This window comes from Xyrauchen texanus, chromosome 26 (assembly GCF_025860055.1).
Source record: "Xyrauchen texanus isolate HMW12.3.18 chromosome 26, RBS_HiC_50CHRs, whole genome shotgun sequence".
NCBI lineage: Eukaryota > Metazoa > Chordata > Actinopteri > Cypriniformes > Catostomidae > Xyrauchen > Xyrauchen texanus.
The window spans coordinates 41,171,485-41,186,409 of record NC_068301.1 but is presented as its reverse complement, the minus strand read 5'-3'; the positions used below and the strand labels follow the sequence as shown (position 1 = coordinate 41,186,409).

The 14,925-nt window shown below is 44.4% G+C and overlaps 2 protein-coding genes across 2 annotated transcripts in view; both read right to left on the bottom strand.

The window, feature by feature from the left end:
• Window positions 1-14,925, bottom strand: part of LOC127620064 (uncharacterized) — a 49,240-nt gene that overhangs the window by 30,246 nt on the left and 4,069 nt on the right. The window lies entirely within an intron of this gene.
• LOC127620065 (uncharacterized) overlaps window positions 4,789-14,925 on the bottom strand; it is a 79,469-nt gene continuing 69,332 nt past the window's right edge. The window contains exons 2-5 of the mRNA XM_052093159.1: window positions 5,889-6,033; window positions 5,348-5,655; window positions 5,038-5,245; window positions 4,789-4,925 (exon numbers count right to left, since the gene is read on the bottom strand). Coding sequence (XP_051949119.1) covers window positions 4,863-4,925; window positions 5,038-5,245; window positions 5,348-5,655; window positions 5,889-5,996 — 687 coding nt within the window. The 5' untranslated portion in view covers window positions 5,997-6,033 and the 3' untranslated portion in view covers window positions 4,789-4,862. The remainder of the gene's footprint in view (window positions 4,926-5,037; window positions 5,246-5,347; window positions 5,656-5,888; window positions 6,034-14,925) is intronic.

The window sequence follows — 14,925 nt, the reverse complement described above, 5'->3', positions numbered from 1 at the left end:
TGATCAGAAATACATCATTATATTATATTACATAAATATAATTATATTACAGGCCAGTGGTTGCTCCCATTATCTTCCTCTTCTGGAATGCTGCTCTTTTTCTTTTCAAATCTCAAGGTTTTTTAATGTGTTTCCTATCAAAATGAAGCTCTTTATGTTCAGTTTACAAATATTTGGTCACATTTACTCATTTCTAACTAATTTAGAACTTCTGAGATTTCTGAGAAATAAGAAGATAAAGTTTCAGCATGCCCAGGTAATGGCCCATTGACACCTTGATTGGGGGCTTGTTTAATACTGCGATCTGATTGGCTGGTTTGAAACAGACTCAAGTATATCTGTGATGGATTCTGTTGTGAATTCACTCTGCTTCAACGATTTCTGCTGAGCTGCTGAGTTGCTGAGAATCTTCTTGAATCTTCTATAATCTTCTACTGTTGAAATGGAAGGACAAGCTGAGAAGAGGTAATACTTGGGTTTTTGTGTATTTACTGTTGAGCTCCATTGAAATGGAGTTTTTTAATCTCTTTTTGAAGTTTTTATCTCTTTTTGAAGTTTCGCTGGTCAAGGGTCACATTAGGCCTCTGTTTTAATTCACTGTCTTCATTCATTTTCACATTTGTAAGATCCGACCGTCGCATCATTCACTGCTTGCTGTGTAAAAGACCACAGGAGGTGCTGACGACGCATCTGAGCAGAGTGTGTATGAAGAGGAACACACCCGAAGAACGGCTGGAGGAGCTGAAGAGGGCCAAGGAGTCTGCCAAGGTGTGGACACGGGAAGCTAGGAACTGGGACTACAATGAGATGGTGAAACGTTACCCCCACAGACCATCCAGGCTGGCTCTTCTGGAAGAGCTGCGCCAGAGAAACTTTTTTGTGGCTAATGCTCCTAACCAGGCAGACCTGGAGTCAGAAGAGGCATCCACCAGCACGGCCAGTGAACCTTCTAGAGCAGCCGGTGTCAGCTCTGAAGCAGCCGGTGGCAGCTCTGAAGCGGCTGGTGGCAGCTCTGAAGCGGCTGGTGGTGTCTCGGTGGCGGAGGATAGCAGCTCCGAAGCCAGCACCACCGATCCAAGCGACCGTACATGGCAAAAGTAAGTTCTAAACCTCACTCACATCAGTGCAAAAACTGTGAACAAACTGTAAGGTTGCTTTGAGCTCATTTTCTTCTGTCTGTGTTTTTTCAGAGCTCAATCAGAGTACAGCACAACTGTCAGGGTCAAGATGACGCAAATGGGGCTTTACTCAAAGTTCCCTGCAGAAGAGGCCATGCTGACAGATTTTAAGCGCTACCTGATCAACACCCTGCAGGTCCCAAACTGCCAGCAGGAGGTAAGATACATCCCATTTGCGTTTCTTTTTAGTCTGTTCCGTATTGCTCTTTGTAACCGGGAAATGTTTTAATATATAGTAGCACAGCACATGTAGAGCAGCTATTAAGTTCCATAAAAGAAGTGAACTCAGATAAAACACAGCTTTATTAGGGGTGTCTGTGTGTGGCTGGCTGGTGTGTGGCTTTTCTTCTCACTGCATCATCTCACACTTCTCTTTTTCTTTCATCACAGGTAGACAACGTCTCCAGGATGCTGAGGTACATCCAGCCAAGTGGGGAAGAAGTCAGCTTGGACTTCCTGCTAAAGTCCACTGAGACCAAAGACTACCTCACCCAACTCCGGCGCTGACATGGTCCCAGCCACCATTTTGAACTACATAAAGAACATGATCCGGTTTGTTCAGTATTTGAAGACCCACCTGAACTTGGCTGCAGCAGATCCGGACTTCTACAGGAAGTGCCAAGCCTACCTCGACCTCCTCGCTTCCATCAGAAAGCCAGTGGCCAAGTCACACAGCAAGGTCACCTGTAAAACAAGGTCAGTTGCTAATCTGCTTTCCATTTGTTTTTCTTTAATGACTTCGTGCTACAGACATGTGTGTAATTCTCCGTCCACATTGTGGTCTTGTATGTCATTCTAGGTATGAACGGTTCCAAGAGGGTGAGAAGAGCCTTCAGGAGTGCCAGGCAGTCCTCCGGAAGGCCAAAAAGACATGCTGTCCGTTTATGGGAGGCTGCTGGAAGGTGACCACGTGGCTTCAGAGGAAAAGACGATGTTCCGGTACTTCTGTGAAGCAATCCTGATCCTCGGTCACTTCCAGAGACCAGGAGCGGTGGAGGGAGTAACAGTAAGTGTTAAGACCTCAGTTTTCATGGGGGCATAAGCCTAAACAGATTATATTAGGTAGTCTCGCGAAGAGGACGTTTATGTCACTTATTCACTGTGTTTTATTTTTTATTTTTTTTCAGACAGCAGAGTGGGAGGCCAGAAAGGATTCTGGGGAAAGGTGTGCGTGGCTGTAAGCTGAACACAAGACTGCGACAATGCAGATCGCCGTGTTTGCCCTCACAATGGAGGAGGCAGCAGTAAGTACACTTTGTACAGGCTAAATTGCCTTACCATGAAATACAGTAACACCAGCAATGATATTAAACAGATGTATTTATTTACTTTTTGTCTCTGCAGATGCTGGCAAACAAGTCATACAAGCTTGTTTTAAATATTTCTTTATGTATATTTCTATATATTGTTTTATAAATATTTTAAGGCTAAAATAAGCTTAAAACAGTCAACTAGGTAAAAGGACAGATATATAAAATCATTTTCGTGAAAATAGATTTAATTAGAGAGTTACACAACGTTTTTGTTTAATTAGTGATCACACTCATATAATATGATATAATATTTATTTAATATTTAAAAAAAAAAGCTCAACTCTTTTCCCTCTGTCGTCTCTGTGTATACTTAAACCTTGTTTAAGTGTTTTAATGAAGAATTTTCAATGCAAGTTTTAAGTCTGCAACAGTCCATGAAAGCATGAAAGACGGTTTCTCTCTGAGAACAAAAAGGGCAATCTTGTTTAACATCTGGGTTCAATACAGATATAAAAGCATTTACAGCAATAATACAATGTAAAATTCTCCACTGTAAATCTCCATTTTTTTTGTTAGTGGTGGCTTATAAAGAGCTCTCCATTGTGGTTTTACTATTAAAATATTTTACAAATGATTTATATAACTTAGTTTCTTCAAAATCCATATCCATTAAATTTTCTGACTCCAATAAAATTCCCACATATTCATCCAAATTAGGTGATATCAGTAACTTTGGAAAACAGTCTTTATCATTAGGAATAAGTTTTCCCACACAATATTCCCTAAGCATATTTTTTTCCTCTATTGCAAGAAAAGTCTGTAACTTTTGTAGTACCTTTGCAATCACCCGAGTGGATCTAACTAAGCTGCCACTTTATCCACTTGTCCAAAATTTGGTCCTGCCAATCTGATTAAATGATCAAGTGTTGTTACTTTGGCATTAATAAAAGCTTCAGTCTCTGTTACATCTAATCTGGCACTTGTCCTCTGAAACTCAAAGAGGTTCCAGCCTTTTAATACGGTGCAAAAAGCAGAAAGAATGCTTGAAATTTGAGTTAGTTATAGAGATTTTGCTTCTAACCCATTCGGACCACTCAAGCCTGGGTGCCTCAACTTTGGCTTTCTGCACTTTGCCCTGTAATTTGAACTCCCTGAACGAGAGAGAGAAAATGTATTGGGCACACGTTAAACTACACATTCTGAGCTTTAAATAGATGTGCAAAACATGGCTGTTGGATAAAAACTGATGGAAAGACAATCATTTTAATAGGAGATTCCAAGTTGAATTCTGGTCACCTGTTCCCAAAAGTTCACCACGCATCTCTAATACAGGGATCACTTGGTTACTAGGCCACTGGAATGTCGAAAAAACCATCATACTTTTTTTTTTTTTTTTAAGTTTTTTATATAGAAATATACATAAAGAAATATTGAAAACAAGCTTGTATGACTTGTTTGCCTTCATGGTAATCCAGAAAGTTATTCCACTCTGTGTCCAGATCAGCCCTTGGCCAGGCAGCCTCGCATATAAAAAGGCAAGCAGGCGAGAATCAAAAGTCCAGCCACTCCAGCTTGTTGTACTTCTTCTTGGAGTCTCCGCATCGATGCAGACTTCGTCAGGGCCATGTTTGAAAAAAACAGTTTGCCCAGCTCGTCCTGCGTCTCTGCCATCTCCCTGCCCTCAGCACTTGTGATCTGTTCTAGTGCTTTTTTGTTATTGACTTGTATTCTGCAGGTCTCCATCTTCTCTTTGTTAATCTCTAATCGCAAGCAGCTGTTGTATGGGTTGAGTGTACACCTATTGGCTGAGAACTGGTGGAGCTCCCGCCCCCTGACACCACATTGAGAGCTAACCACGTCGCATCTCTCTGCCAATGTCCGATGATATGAGTCGTCGCCGCCCTGAGGGCGCGTGATCGGCCGAGGTTATCTTTCCGTGGAAATCACACAGGATGGAGCCCTTCCGAAGGCCTTGGTTGCAACAACGCCTGTTTCTGCCTGGTCACCCCCTTGATGATGGCGGGGTCACTCTCCGCCTGTGCTCTGCCGAGCGGCCTCCACTTCGCCAAAGAGAGGACATTTAAATAAAAATTCAGGTTCACACACGAGTTCTAAATGATATAACATAATTATATTTCAGATAATTACATACCGTGTCAGAGAGCTGAGCAGGTTGGAAGTGGCCACAACAGTGTCCAGGGTCTTCATCCTGTAGTGCTGGTTTGTCACTGCAGTCGAATGGGCCATGTAGTGGGCCACAGACGCCTTCTGCTCCTCTGAAAAGTTGGCAGCCACATTTGTCTCCACGGTCCTACGTATCTGCTGGCTCGTGATGCTGGGCAGTTTGTAGCTGCAATGGGGCAGAAATATCAGATGAAACTCCCAAACTTGAACTATCTAATTTTCTAGAGGCTGATCCGTTTAATAAATGCTACTTTTTGGTCTTATGGACCGCCTTTCCCCCAGAATTCTTTCTGGCCTCCCACTCTGCTGTCTGAAAAAAAATAAAAAAATAAAACACAGTGAATAAGTGACATCTTCGCAGACTACCTAATATAATCTGTTTAGGCTTATGCCCCCATGAAAACTGAGGTCTTAACACTTACTGTTACTCCCTCCACCGCTCCTGGTCTCTGGAAGTGACCGAGGATCAGGATTGCTTCACAGAAGTACCGGAACATCGTCTTTTCCTCTGAAGCCACGTGGTCACCTTCCAGCAGCCTCCCATAAACGGACAGCATGTCTTTTTTGGCCTTCCGGAGGACTGCCTGGCACTCCTGAAGGCTCTTCTCACCCTCTTGGAACCGTTCATACCTAGAATGACATACAAGACAACAATGTGGCGGAGAATTACACACATGTCTGTATCACGAAGTCATTAAAGAAAAACAAATGGAAAGCAGATTAGCAACTGACCTTGTTTTACAGGTGACCTTGCTGTGTGACTTGGCCACTGGCTTTCTGATGAAAGCGAGGAGGTCGAGGTAGGCTTGGCACTTCCTGTAGAAGTCCGGATCTGCTGCAGCCAAGTTCAGGTGGGTCTTCAAATACTGAACAAACCGGATCATGTTATTTATGTAGTTCAAAATGGTGGCTGGGACCATGTCAGCGCGCCGGAGTTGAGTGAGGTAGTCTTTGGTCTCAGTGGACTTTAGCAGGAAGTCCAAGCTGACTTCATCCCCACTTGGCTGGATGTACCTCAGCATCCTGGAGACGTTGTCTACCTGTGATGAAAGAAAAAGAGAAGTGTGAGATGATGCAGTGAGAAGAAAAGCCACACACCAGCCAGCCACACACAGACACCCCTAATAAAGCTGTGTTTTATCTGAGTTCACTTCTTTTATGGAACTTAATAGCTGCTCTACATGTGCTGTGCTACTATATATTAAAACATTTCCCGGTTACAAAGAGCAATACGGAACAGACTAAAAAGAAACGCAAATGGGATGTATCTTACCTCCTGCTGGCAGTTTGGGACCTGCAGGGTGTTGATCAGGTAGCGCTTAAAATCTGTCAGCATGGCCTCTTCTGCAGGGAACTTTGAGTAAAGCCCCATTTGCGTCATCTTGACCCTGACAGTTGTGCTGTACTCTGATTGATCTCTGAAAAAAACACAGACAGAAGAAAATGAGCTCAAAGCAACCTTACAGTTTGTTCACAGTTTTTGCACTGATGTGAGTGAGGTTTAGAACTTACTTTTGCCATGTACGGTCGCTTGGATCGGTGGTGCTGGCTTCGGAGCTGCTATCCTCCGCCACCGAGACACCACCAGCCGCTTCAGAGCTGACACCAGCCACTTCAGAGCTGCCACCGGCTGCTTCAGAGCTGACACCGGCTGCTCTAGAAGGTTCACTGGCCGTGCTGGTGGATGACTCTTCTGACTCCAGGTCTGCCTGGTTAGGAGCATTAGCCACAAAAAAGTGTCTTTGGCGCAGCTCTTCCAGAAGAGATGTGCAAAACATGGCTGTTTTCTGGTCACCTGCTCCCAAAAGTTCACCACGCCATCAAATCCATCAAAACAAGGGCAATTGAACGAGCTCTCAGTGATGGCAGGAACAAGCTACAGCCAAATAATTGGTATATTAGTAAAGTACTCATACCGGGCTTTATTTTAATGCAAAACACATGAAAATAGCTTACGATTTGCCTGACTTAGAGATGTTTTGCTGCGAACCACTGGACAGTGCCGGGTGCTAGTCTCCTAAACCACACATCTTTGAGCTGTTCTCTTTCCCTCTCTGACCAAGACACAGCCTTTAAATAGATGTGCAAAACATGGCTGTTGGATAAAAACTGATGGAAAGACAATCATTTTAATAGGAGATTCCAAGTTGAATTCTGGTCACCTGCTCCCAAAAGTTCACCACGCCATCAAATCCATCAAAACAAGGGCAATTGGACGAGCTCTCAGTGATGGCAGGAACAAGCTACAGCCAAATAATTGGTATATTAGTAAAGTACTCATACCAGGCTTTATTTTAATGCAAAACACATGAAAATAGCTTACGATTTGGCTGACTTAGAGATGTTTTGCTGCGAACCACTGGACATTGCCGGGTCCTAGTCTCCTAAACCACACATCTTTGAAAACTAACCTTTTAATACGGTGCAAAAAGCAGAAAGAACGCTTGAAATTTGAGTTAGTTATAGAGATTTTGCTGTACATTTTACATTATTGTTTTTTCTGCCCTTACAAGACAAATGAAAGGTTTTCTTACCTAAACCTTGCTTGGCACCAAAGTCTTTGATGGCCAATCCCGACCAGTTCTGCTCAGACACGCAGCGAAGGATGAACTTGTCATCTTCAACTGCTCCCTTCGAAGGTGGTGTCCACAGCCGTTCGATGTGCTCCGGCTTAGGACAGTTGACCTTCCAGCCCTCCTGCGCGATAAGCCGTGCCACCTTTGCGACCGAAGGCTTGCGAACTGTGAAATGTGCTGAAAGACAAAATGAAATAACGTTACTCATGTGAGTCACTTGTTACTGTAGATGAATGACCTAGTTTTTGTGTTGAGTTGATGAGTGTCAATGCTCTATTGATGGATTCGGAGACTTACATTCGACCCGCTGCCTCTTGGATGGCGGCTGACCCTCCGTCGAAACAGGAAATCTCGCCACGAACTCAGCAAAGTCCTTCTGAGAGGGTCCAGCTGCACCGCTTGTGGCCAAGGAAGTCTCGTCCTCAGAAGTGCTGTATAAGAGAAGAATACAATGTTTATAATATACGAAAAATGTATGAATGACAACTTGCTAATTTTGCTGTGCTAATTGTTTGTGATGAGTAATGCCATGGTTGGATGAAGAGATGTATACCTGACCAATGATTCCAGTAGCAGAGCTGCGTCGACGACATCCTGAGGCCGGACCGCACCAGCGCTGAGGGCCAGGTAATGGTGCAGTGCCTCCTGTTGTTGCGCCGGGAGCTTTTCTGCAGCCGCCTCAACAGCCCTCTTCACACACTGGGCAGAGAAAGGAGCCAGCTTGTACCTGCAGAAAGAAAATGTAAATGTTAATTGTGATGTGACTGTAAAACTTACTGCTTCCCTGTCACCCAGCTTGGTCTTGTTCACCCACTCTGCATCCTGGAAAATATTGAAAAGGTGTTATTTACAAATGCACAATAGTTAGTTACAATAGATGAACTTACCGTCAAGGCTTCCACAGCTCTTGGACGCTGCATGTGGACAAACACCAAGATCGCCTCGCAGTAATAACGGTACAGCGTCTGGTCGGTGTTGGAGATCTCTCTGCCCACCTGCAGGTCCCTCTGGATCCTGAGCACGTCCGGCTTTGCCACTCTCACAATCTTCTGGCAGTGTTTAATGCCAGGAGCCCTCTGAACGAACCGGATGTTTGGATTAAACATAACAGACAAGACTATTAAAGTTATTGATAAAAATACTAAGTAAGAAAAGCATTTACATTTAAACATTTCAGCTTAAGCATTTAAGGATTGCCCTTACATTTGAGGAAGATCAGATGGAGCAGCAGCAGCTTCTTCGTCACTGTCAGACTCCGGGGCTGGTTCAGTGATAAAAAAACCACGCCGAAGAAACTCCTTGACCATGGTGACCCGAGAGCTGATCAGGCAGGAGCACACAGAGCTGGTTGTAGTCCCAGGTCCTGTTGGTGCGGACCCACTCTCTGCCTGAAGCCTTGGCTTTCTGGACCTCGGCCGCTCTCTCCTCAGGCGTGCGTTTTTCATACAGACTCTGGCCAGGTGAACAGAAAGATTGTCCTGGGGTTTGTGGCAATGCAAGCAGTGCACAACGGTGCGATCAGCAGACCTTAAAAACAAAATGACATGATATAGAATAAATTATTTAAAAATGATCTGAAAGAATGAGACATGATTAAAAAACAAGAGATAAAAAAAAAAACTCTTAAATATGCAGCAGAACAGGGCATTGTCCTATTACCATTTCAATGGAGCTCAACAGTAAATACACAAAAACACAAGTATTACCTCTTGTCAGCTTGTCCTTCCATTTCAACAGCAGAAGATTAAAGAAGATTCTCAGCAACTCAGCAATTCAGCAGAAATCGTTGAAGCAGAGTGAATACACAGCAGAATCCATCACAGATATACTTGAGTCTGTTTCAAACCAGCCTAAACAAGCCCCCAATCAAGGTGTCAATGGGCCATTACATGGGCATGGGCTACAGGAAGGCTGAAACTTTATCTTCTTATTTCTCAGAAATCTCAGAAGTTCTAAATTAGTTAGAAATGAGTAAATGTGACCAAATATTTGTAAACTGAACATAAAGAGCTTCATTTTGATAGGAAACACATTAAAAAAAACCTTGAGATTTGAAAATAAAACCAATCAGGTTGATTGTTGTTTCAAGTTGACCTGCAATGACCCTTGAGTTGTGGTTCAAACTAGCCAATCAACTCACCTCAGACCTTGCCCCTACCAGCCCCATTGTAAAGGGGTGTGAAGTCAGCCTGTGGATCAAAATGTATCAACCAAATCTTTTTTAGATTCACTTGAGCAACAATATTTGAGACTTTCTGTACTTACCCTAACCCTAATGGGTTGTGTTGTCTCAGACGAAATAATTTTTAACTTGCAAAGTGTGAGATTGCTGAGTCACGCATGACATCCATTAGAACACAAAGGCCAATTCTAAAGCCCTTAGAACAAACCATTTTTTTAACTAGCCCTGTCAGTAAATATGATGGCCCATTGTAAAACAATTAGAACAAACCAGGTTCTTTTCACTAGCTCAGGCAGTAAATTTGATGGCTCATCTTAACCCCTATTGATAAAGTCAACTATCTCATAATGGCCCATCATCACCTATGCAGAGTCCTGTATTGACCGCAGAGGCCATTGAATGCAGACAAAAATAATGCCCGCATTTACTTGATCAGAAATACATCATTATATTATATTATATTATATAATTATGTGTTTTGCATTAATATAAAGCCCGGTATGAGTACTTTACTAATATACCAATTACTTGGCTGTAAGATGGTGTGGTGAACTTTTGGGAGCAGGTGACCAGAATTCAACTTGGAATCTCCTATTAAAATGATTGTCTTTCCATCAGTTTTTATCCAACAGCCATGTTTTGCACATCTATTTAAAGCTCAGAATGTGTAGTTTAACGCGTGCCCAATACATTTTCTCTCTCTCGTTCAGGGAGTTCAAATTACAAGGCAAAGTGCAGAAAGCCAAAGTTGAGGGAAAGAGAACAGCTCAAAGATGTGTGTCAGCACCTCCTGTGGTCTTTTACACAGGGTAAGTATGTAAATAGATGTGCAAAACATGGCTGTTTTCTGGTCACCTGCTCCCAAAAGTTCACCACGCCATCAAATCCATCAAAACAAGGGCAATTGGACAAGCTCTCAGTGATGGCAGGAACAAGCTACAGCCAAATAATTGGTATATTAGTAAAGTACTCATACCGGGCTTTATTTTAATGCAAAACACATGAAAATAGCTTACGATTTGGCTGACTTAGAGATGTTTTGCTGCGAAACACTGGACAGTGCCGGGTGCTAGACGACGCATCTGAGCAGAGTGTGTATGAAGAGGAACACACCCGAAGAACGGCTGGAGGAGCTGAAGAGGGCCAAGGAGTCTGCCAAGGTGTGGACACGGGAAGCTAGGAACTGGGACTACAATGAGATGGTGAAACGTTACCCCCACAGACCCTCCAGGCTGGCTCTTCTGGAAGAGCTGCGCCAAAGACACTTTTTTGTGGCTAATGCTCCTAACCAGGCAGACCTGGAGTCAGAAGAGGCATCCACCAGCACGGCCAGTGAACCTTCTAGAGCAGCCGGTGTCAGCTCTGAAGCAGCCGGTGGCAGCTCTGAAGCGGCTGGTGTCAGCTCTGAAGCGGCTGGTGGTGTCTCGGTGGCGGAGGATAGCAGCTCCGAAGCCAGCACCACCGATCCAAGCGACCGTACATGGCAAAAGTAAGTTCTAAACCTCACTCACATCAGTGCAAAAACTGTGAACAAACTGTAAGGTTGCTTTGAGCTCATTTTCTTCTGTCTGTGTTTTTTTCAGAGATCAATCAGAGTACAGCACAACTGTCAGGGTCAAGATGACGCTAAATGGGGCTTTACTCAAAGTTCCCTGCAGAAGAGGCCATGCTGACAGATTTTAAGCTTACCTGATCAACACCCTGCAGGTCCCAAACTGCCAGCAGGAGGTAAGATACATCCCATTTGCGTTTCTTTTTAGTCTGTTCCATACTGCTCTTTGTAACCGGGAAATGTTTTAATATATAGTAGCACAGCACATGTAGAGCAGCTATTAAGTTCCATAAAAGAAGTGAACTCAGATAAAACACAGCTTTATTAAGGGTGTCTGTGTGTGGCTGGCTGGTGTGTGGCTTTTCTTCTCACTGCATCATCTCACACTTCTCTTTTTCTTTCATCACAGGTAGACAACGTCTCCAGGATGCTGAGGTACATCCAGCCAAGTGGGAATGAAGTCAGCTTGGACTTCCTGCTAAAGTCCACTGAGACCAAAGACTACCTCACCCAACTCCGGCGCGCTGACATGGTCCCAGCCACCATTTTGAACTACATAAAGAACATGATCCGGTTTGTTCAGTATTTGAAGACCCACCTGAACTTGGCTGCAGCAGATCCGGACTTCTACAGGAAGTGCCAAGCCTACCTCGACCTCCTCGCTTCCATCAGAAAGCCAGTGGCCAAGTCACACAGCAAGGTCACCTGTAAAACATGGTCAGTTGCTACTCTGCTTTCCATTTGTTTTTCTTTAATGACTTCGTGATACAGACATGTGTGTAATTCTCCGCCACATTGTTGTCTTGTATGTCATTCTAGGTATGAACGGTTCCAAGAGGGTGAGAAGAGCCTTCAGGAGTGCCAGGCAGTCCTCCGGAAGGCCAAAAAAGACATGCTGTCCGTTTATGGGAGGCTGCTGGAGGGTGACCATGTGGCTTCATAGGAAAAGACGATGTTCCGGTACTTCTGTGAAGCAATCCTGATCCTCGGTCACTTCCAGAGACCAGGAGCGGTGGAGGGAGTAACTGTAAGTGTTAAGACCTCAGTTTTCATGGGGGCATAAGCCTAAACAGATTATATTAGGTAGTCTGCGAAGAGGACGTTTGTCACTTATTCACTGTGTTTTATTTTTTTATTTTTTTTCAGACAGCAGAGTGGGAGGCCAGAAAGAATTCTGGGGGAAAGGTGTGCGTGGCTGTAAGCGAACACAAGACTGCGACAATGCAGATCGCCGTGTTTGCCCTCACAATGGAGGAGGCAGCAGTAAGTACACTTTGTACAGGTTAAATTGCCTTACCATGAATAAGGGAAGCCAAGTCAAACCAAGTGAAAAATCCAAAAATGTCATAAAATAGGTGGTTAATAGCCCATTGCGATATGGGAACATGTCCGAGGGTCCCTGTACCCTGCGCGCCAGCCTCAGAAAATTTTTCGGGGCCCCGGGGCGGGCGCCCGTTCGTTCGGGGGGTCCGACGGGGAAGGTCTGTGACGTGGAGGACCGCCTCGGGCGCAGCGGACCCCCGCCACGGCCGTTTAAAGGAAGACCCCCGAATATAGCCTCTCCAGTGCAGTTCAGCCTTTACCCACGTGAGGGCGGCCTCACGTCCCACCTCTGGCTTGGCTGAATGGGCGCCTTCTCCATTCATATCGATGGCAATCGGGCACCTCTCGGGGCAGGGCTCTCCCTCGTTCCATTTGTTGCAATGTGTTCTTTTAATGGGGGAGTGGGACGCAATGCCCCCTGAAGACCCCCACGGACCCCTGTGCCACCCTGGGGGGGCGGGGCTGTCCACGGACCCATTATCATCCCCTGACCCACTATTTTACCCAAACTGACCAGTGAGACCCCTGACCACCCTGGGGGTGGCGGGCTGTCCACGGACCCATTATTCCTCCCCTGACCCACTATTTTACCCAAACTGACCAGTGAGACCCCCTGACCACCCGGGGTCGGGGCTGTCCACGGACCCATTATCATCCCCTGACCCACTATTTTACCCAAACTGACCAGTGAGACCCCCTGACCACCCTGGGGCGGGGCGGGGCTGTCCACGGACCCATTATCATCCCCCTGACCCACTATTTTTCCAAAAGTGACCAATGAGACCCCCAGACCACCCGGGGCAGGCTGTCCACGGACCCATTATCATCCCCTGACCCACTATTTTTCCAAAAGTGACCAATGAGACCCCCAGACCACCCGGGGCGGGCTGTCCACGGACCCATTATCATCCCCCTGACCCACTATTTTTCCAAAAGTGACCAATGAGACCCCTTGACCACCCTGAGAGGGCGGGGCTGTCCACGGACCCGCTATATGCCCACTAACCATCTATTTTGCACACAAACTGAGTCAACCAACAGACTAACTATCCATTAGCAATTAATTGTATAGCTGTATGTCCACCAACACACTAACTGTCCATTCATTTGACTGTAAGTGGGACCACCCACGTACAATTTATTCAACAGGCAATCTGCACATTAGCAATTGATTGTATAGCTGTATGTCCACCAACAGACTAACTGCCCATTCATTTGACTATAGAAACATATATACATAGACATATATTGGACATATTGAGAACTGCACTGCGCAAAAGTGCTAAAAAGTGGAATTCTTAGCAAAGAATCACAGACAGGGATTGCTGAGATCCCACATACAATTTGTCCCATTAAATTGATTGTAATTGGGACCCACATTAAATTTTTGGGATGTGTATCTCAGCTCTAGACAGACTTGGGAAGCTGAAACTTGTATTTCTGTTGTTCTCCAAGCCTCCTCTATCTATGGTATCAATTTCATTAAGATCGGAGGATGTCGAAAAATTCATGCATACACCTTTAAGGATTTGGAAGTTCAAATTTCGACTTCCTCAGATTTTCTTGAAACTCACAAGATAGAAAGAGGAGGCTTGGAGAAGCACAGAAAAAGAGGTTTGAGCACAAAAAGTCTGTCCAGAGCTGAGATCTGGACATCCAACATGCAATTTATTTGCATTGTCTGAAATCATCACTTTTTGGACATGGTTTTTTTAACTCCTGGATCAAATTTTTGACTTAAAAATCACATTTAGGTGACTCTAGGACTCCCCCTGAACATCATAAGCCCTTCAAAACATAACAATTCCACTGACAATGAAACCTTCATTTCTGTGAATGGGTCAAATTGGTGTTTGGATATGCATATCTCAGCTCTGGAGAGACTTGGGAAGCTGAAACTTGTATTTCTGTTCTTCTCCAAGCCTCCTCTATCTATGGTATCAATTTCATTAAGATCGGAGGATGTCGAAAATTTAGTGTGTACCCCTTTAAGGATTTGAGAGTTCAAATTTCGACTTCCTCAGATTTTCTTGAAACTCACAAGATAGAAAGAGGAGGCTGAGATTAGGACAGAAACACAAGTTTCAGCTTCCTAAGTCTGTCCAGAGCTGAGATCTGGACATCCCACATGCAATTTATTTGCGTTGTCTGAAATCATCACTTTTTGGACATGGTTTTTTTAACTCCTGGATCAAATTTTTGACTTAAAATCACATTTAGGTGACTGTAGGACTCCCCTGAACAACATAAGCCCTTCAAAACATCAAAATTCCTCTGACCACGAAACCTTTATTTCTCTGAATGGGACAAATTATGCGTGGGATGTCCAGATCTCAGCTCTAGACAGATTTAGGAAGCTGAATTCTCTGTTTATGTTCCTCTCCAAGCCTCCTCTTTCTTTGGTATAAATTTCAAGAAGATCGGAGGAAGTCGAAAATTTTGCGCAAAAAAACTCAAAGGGTACGTACCCCTTTGAGTTTTTTTTTGCGCGAAATTTTCGACTTCCTCCGATCTTCTTGAGACTCTCAACATAGTTAGAGGAGGCTGAGATTAGGACAGAAACACAATTTTCAGCTTCCTAAGTCAATCCAGAGCTGAGATCTGGACATCCCACGTACAATTAGTCCCATTCGGAGAAATAAAGGTTTCGTGGTCAGTGACAGTTTTTTGTTTTGGA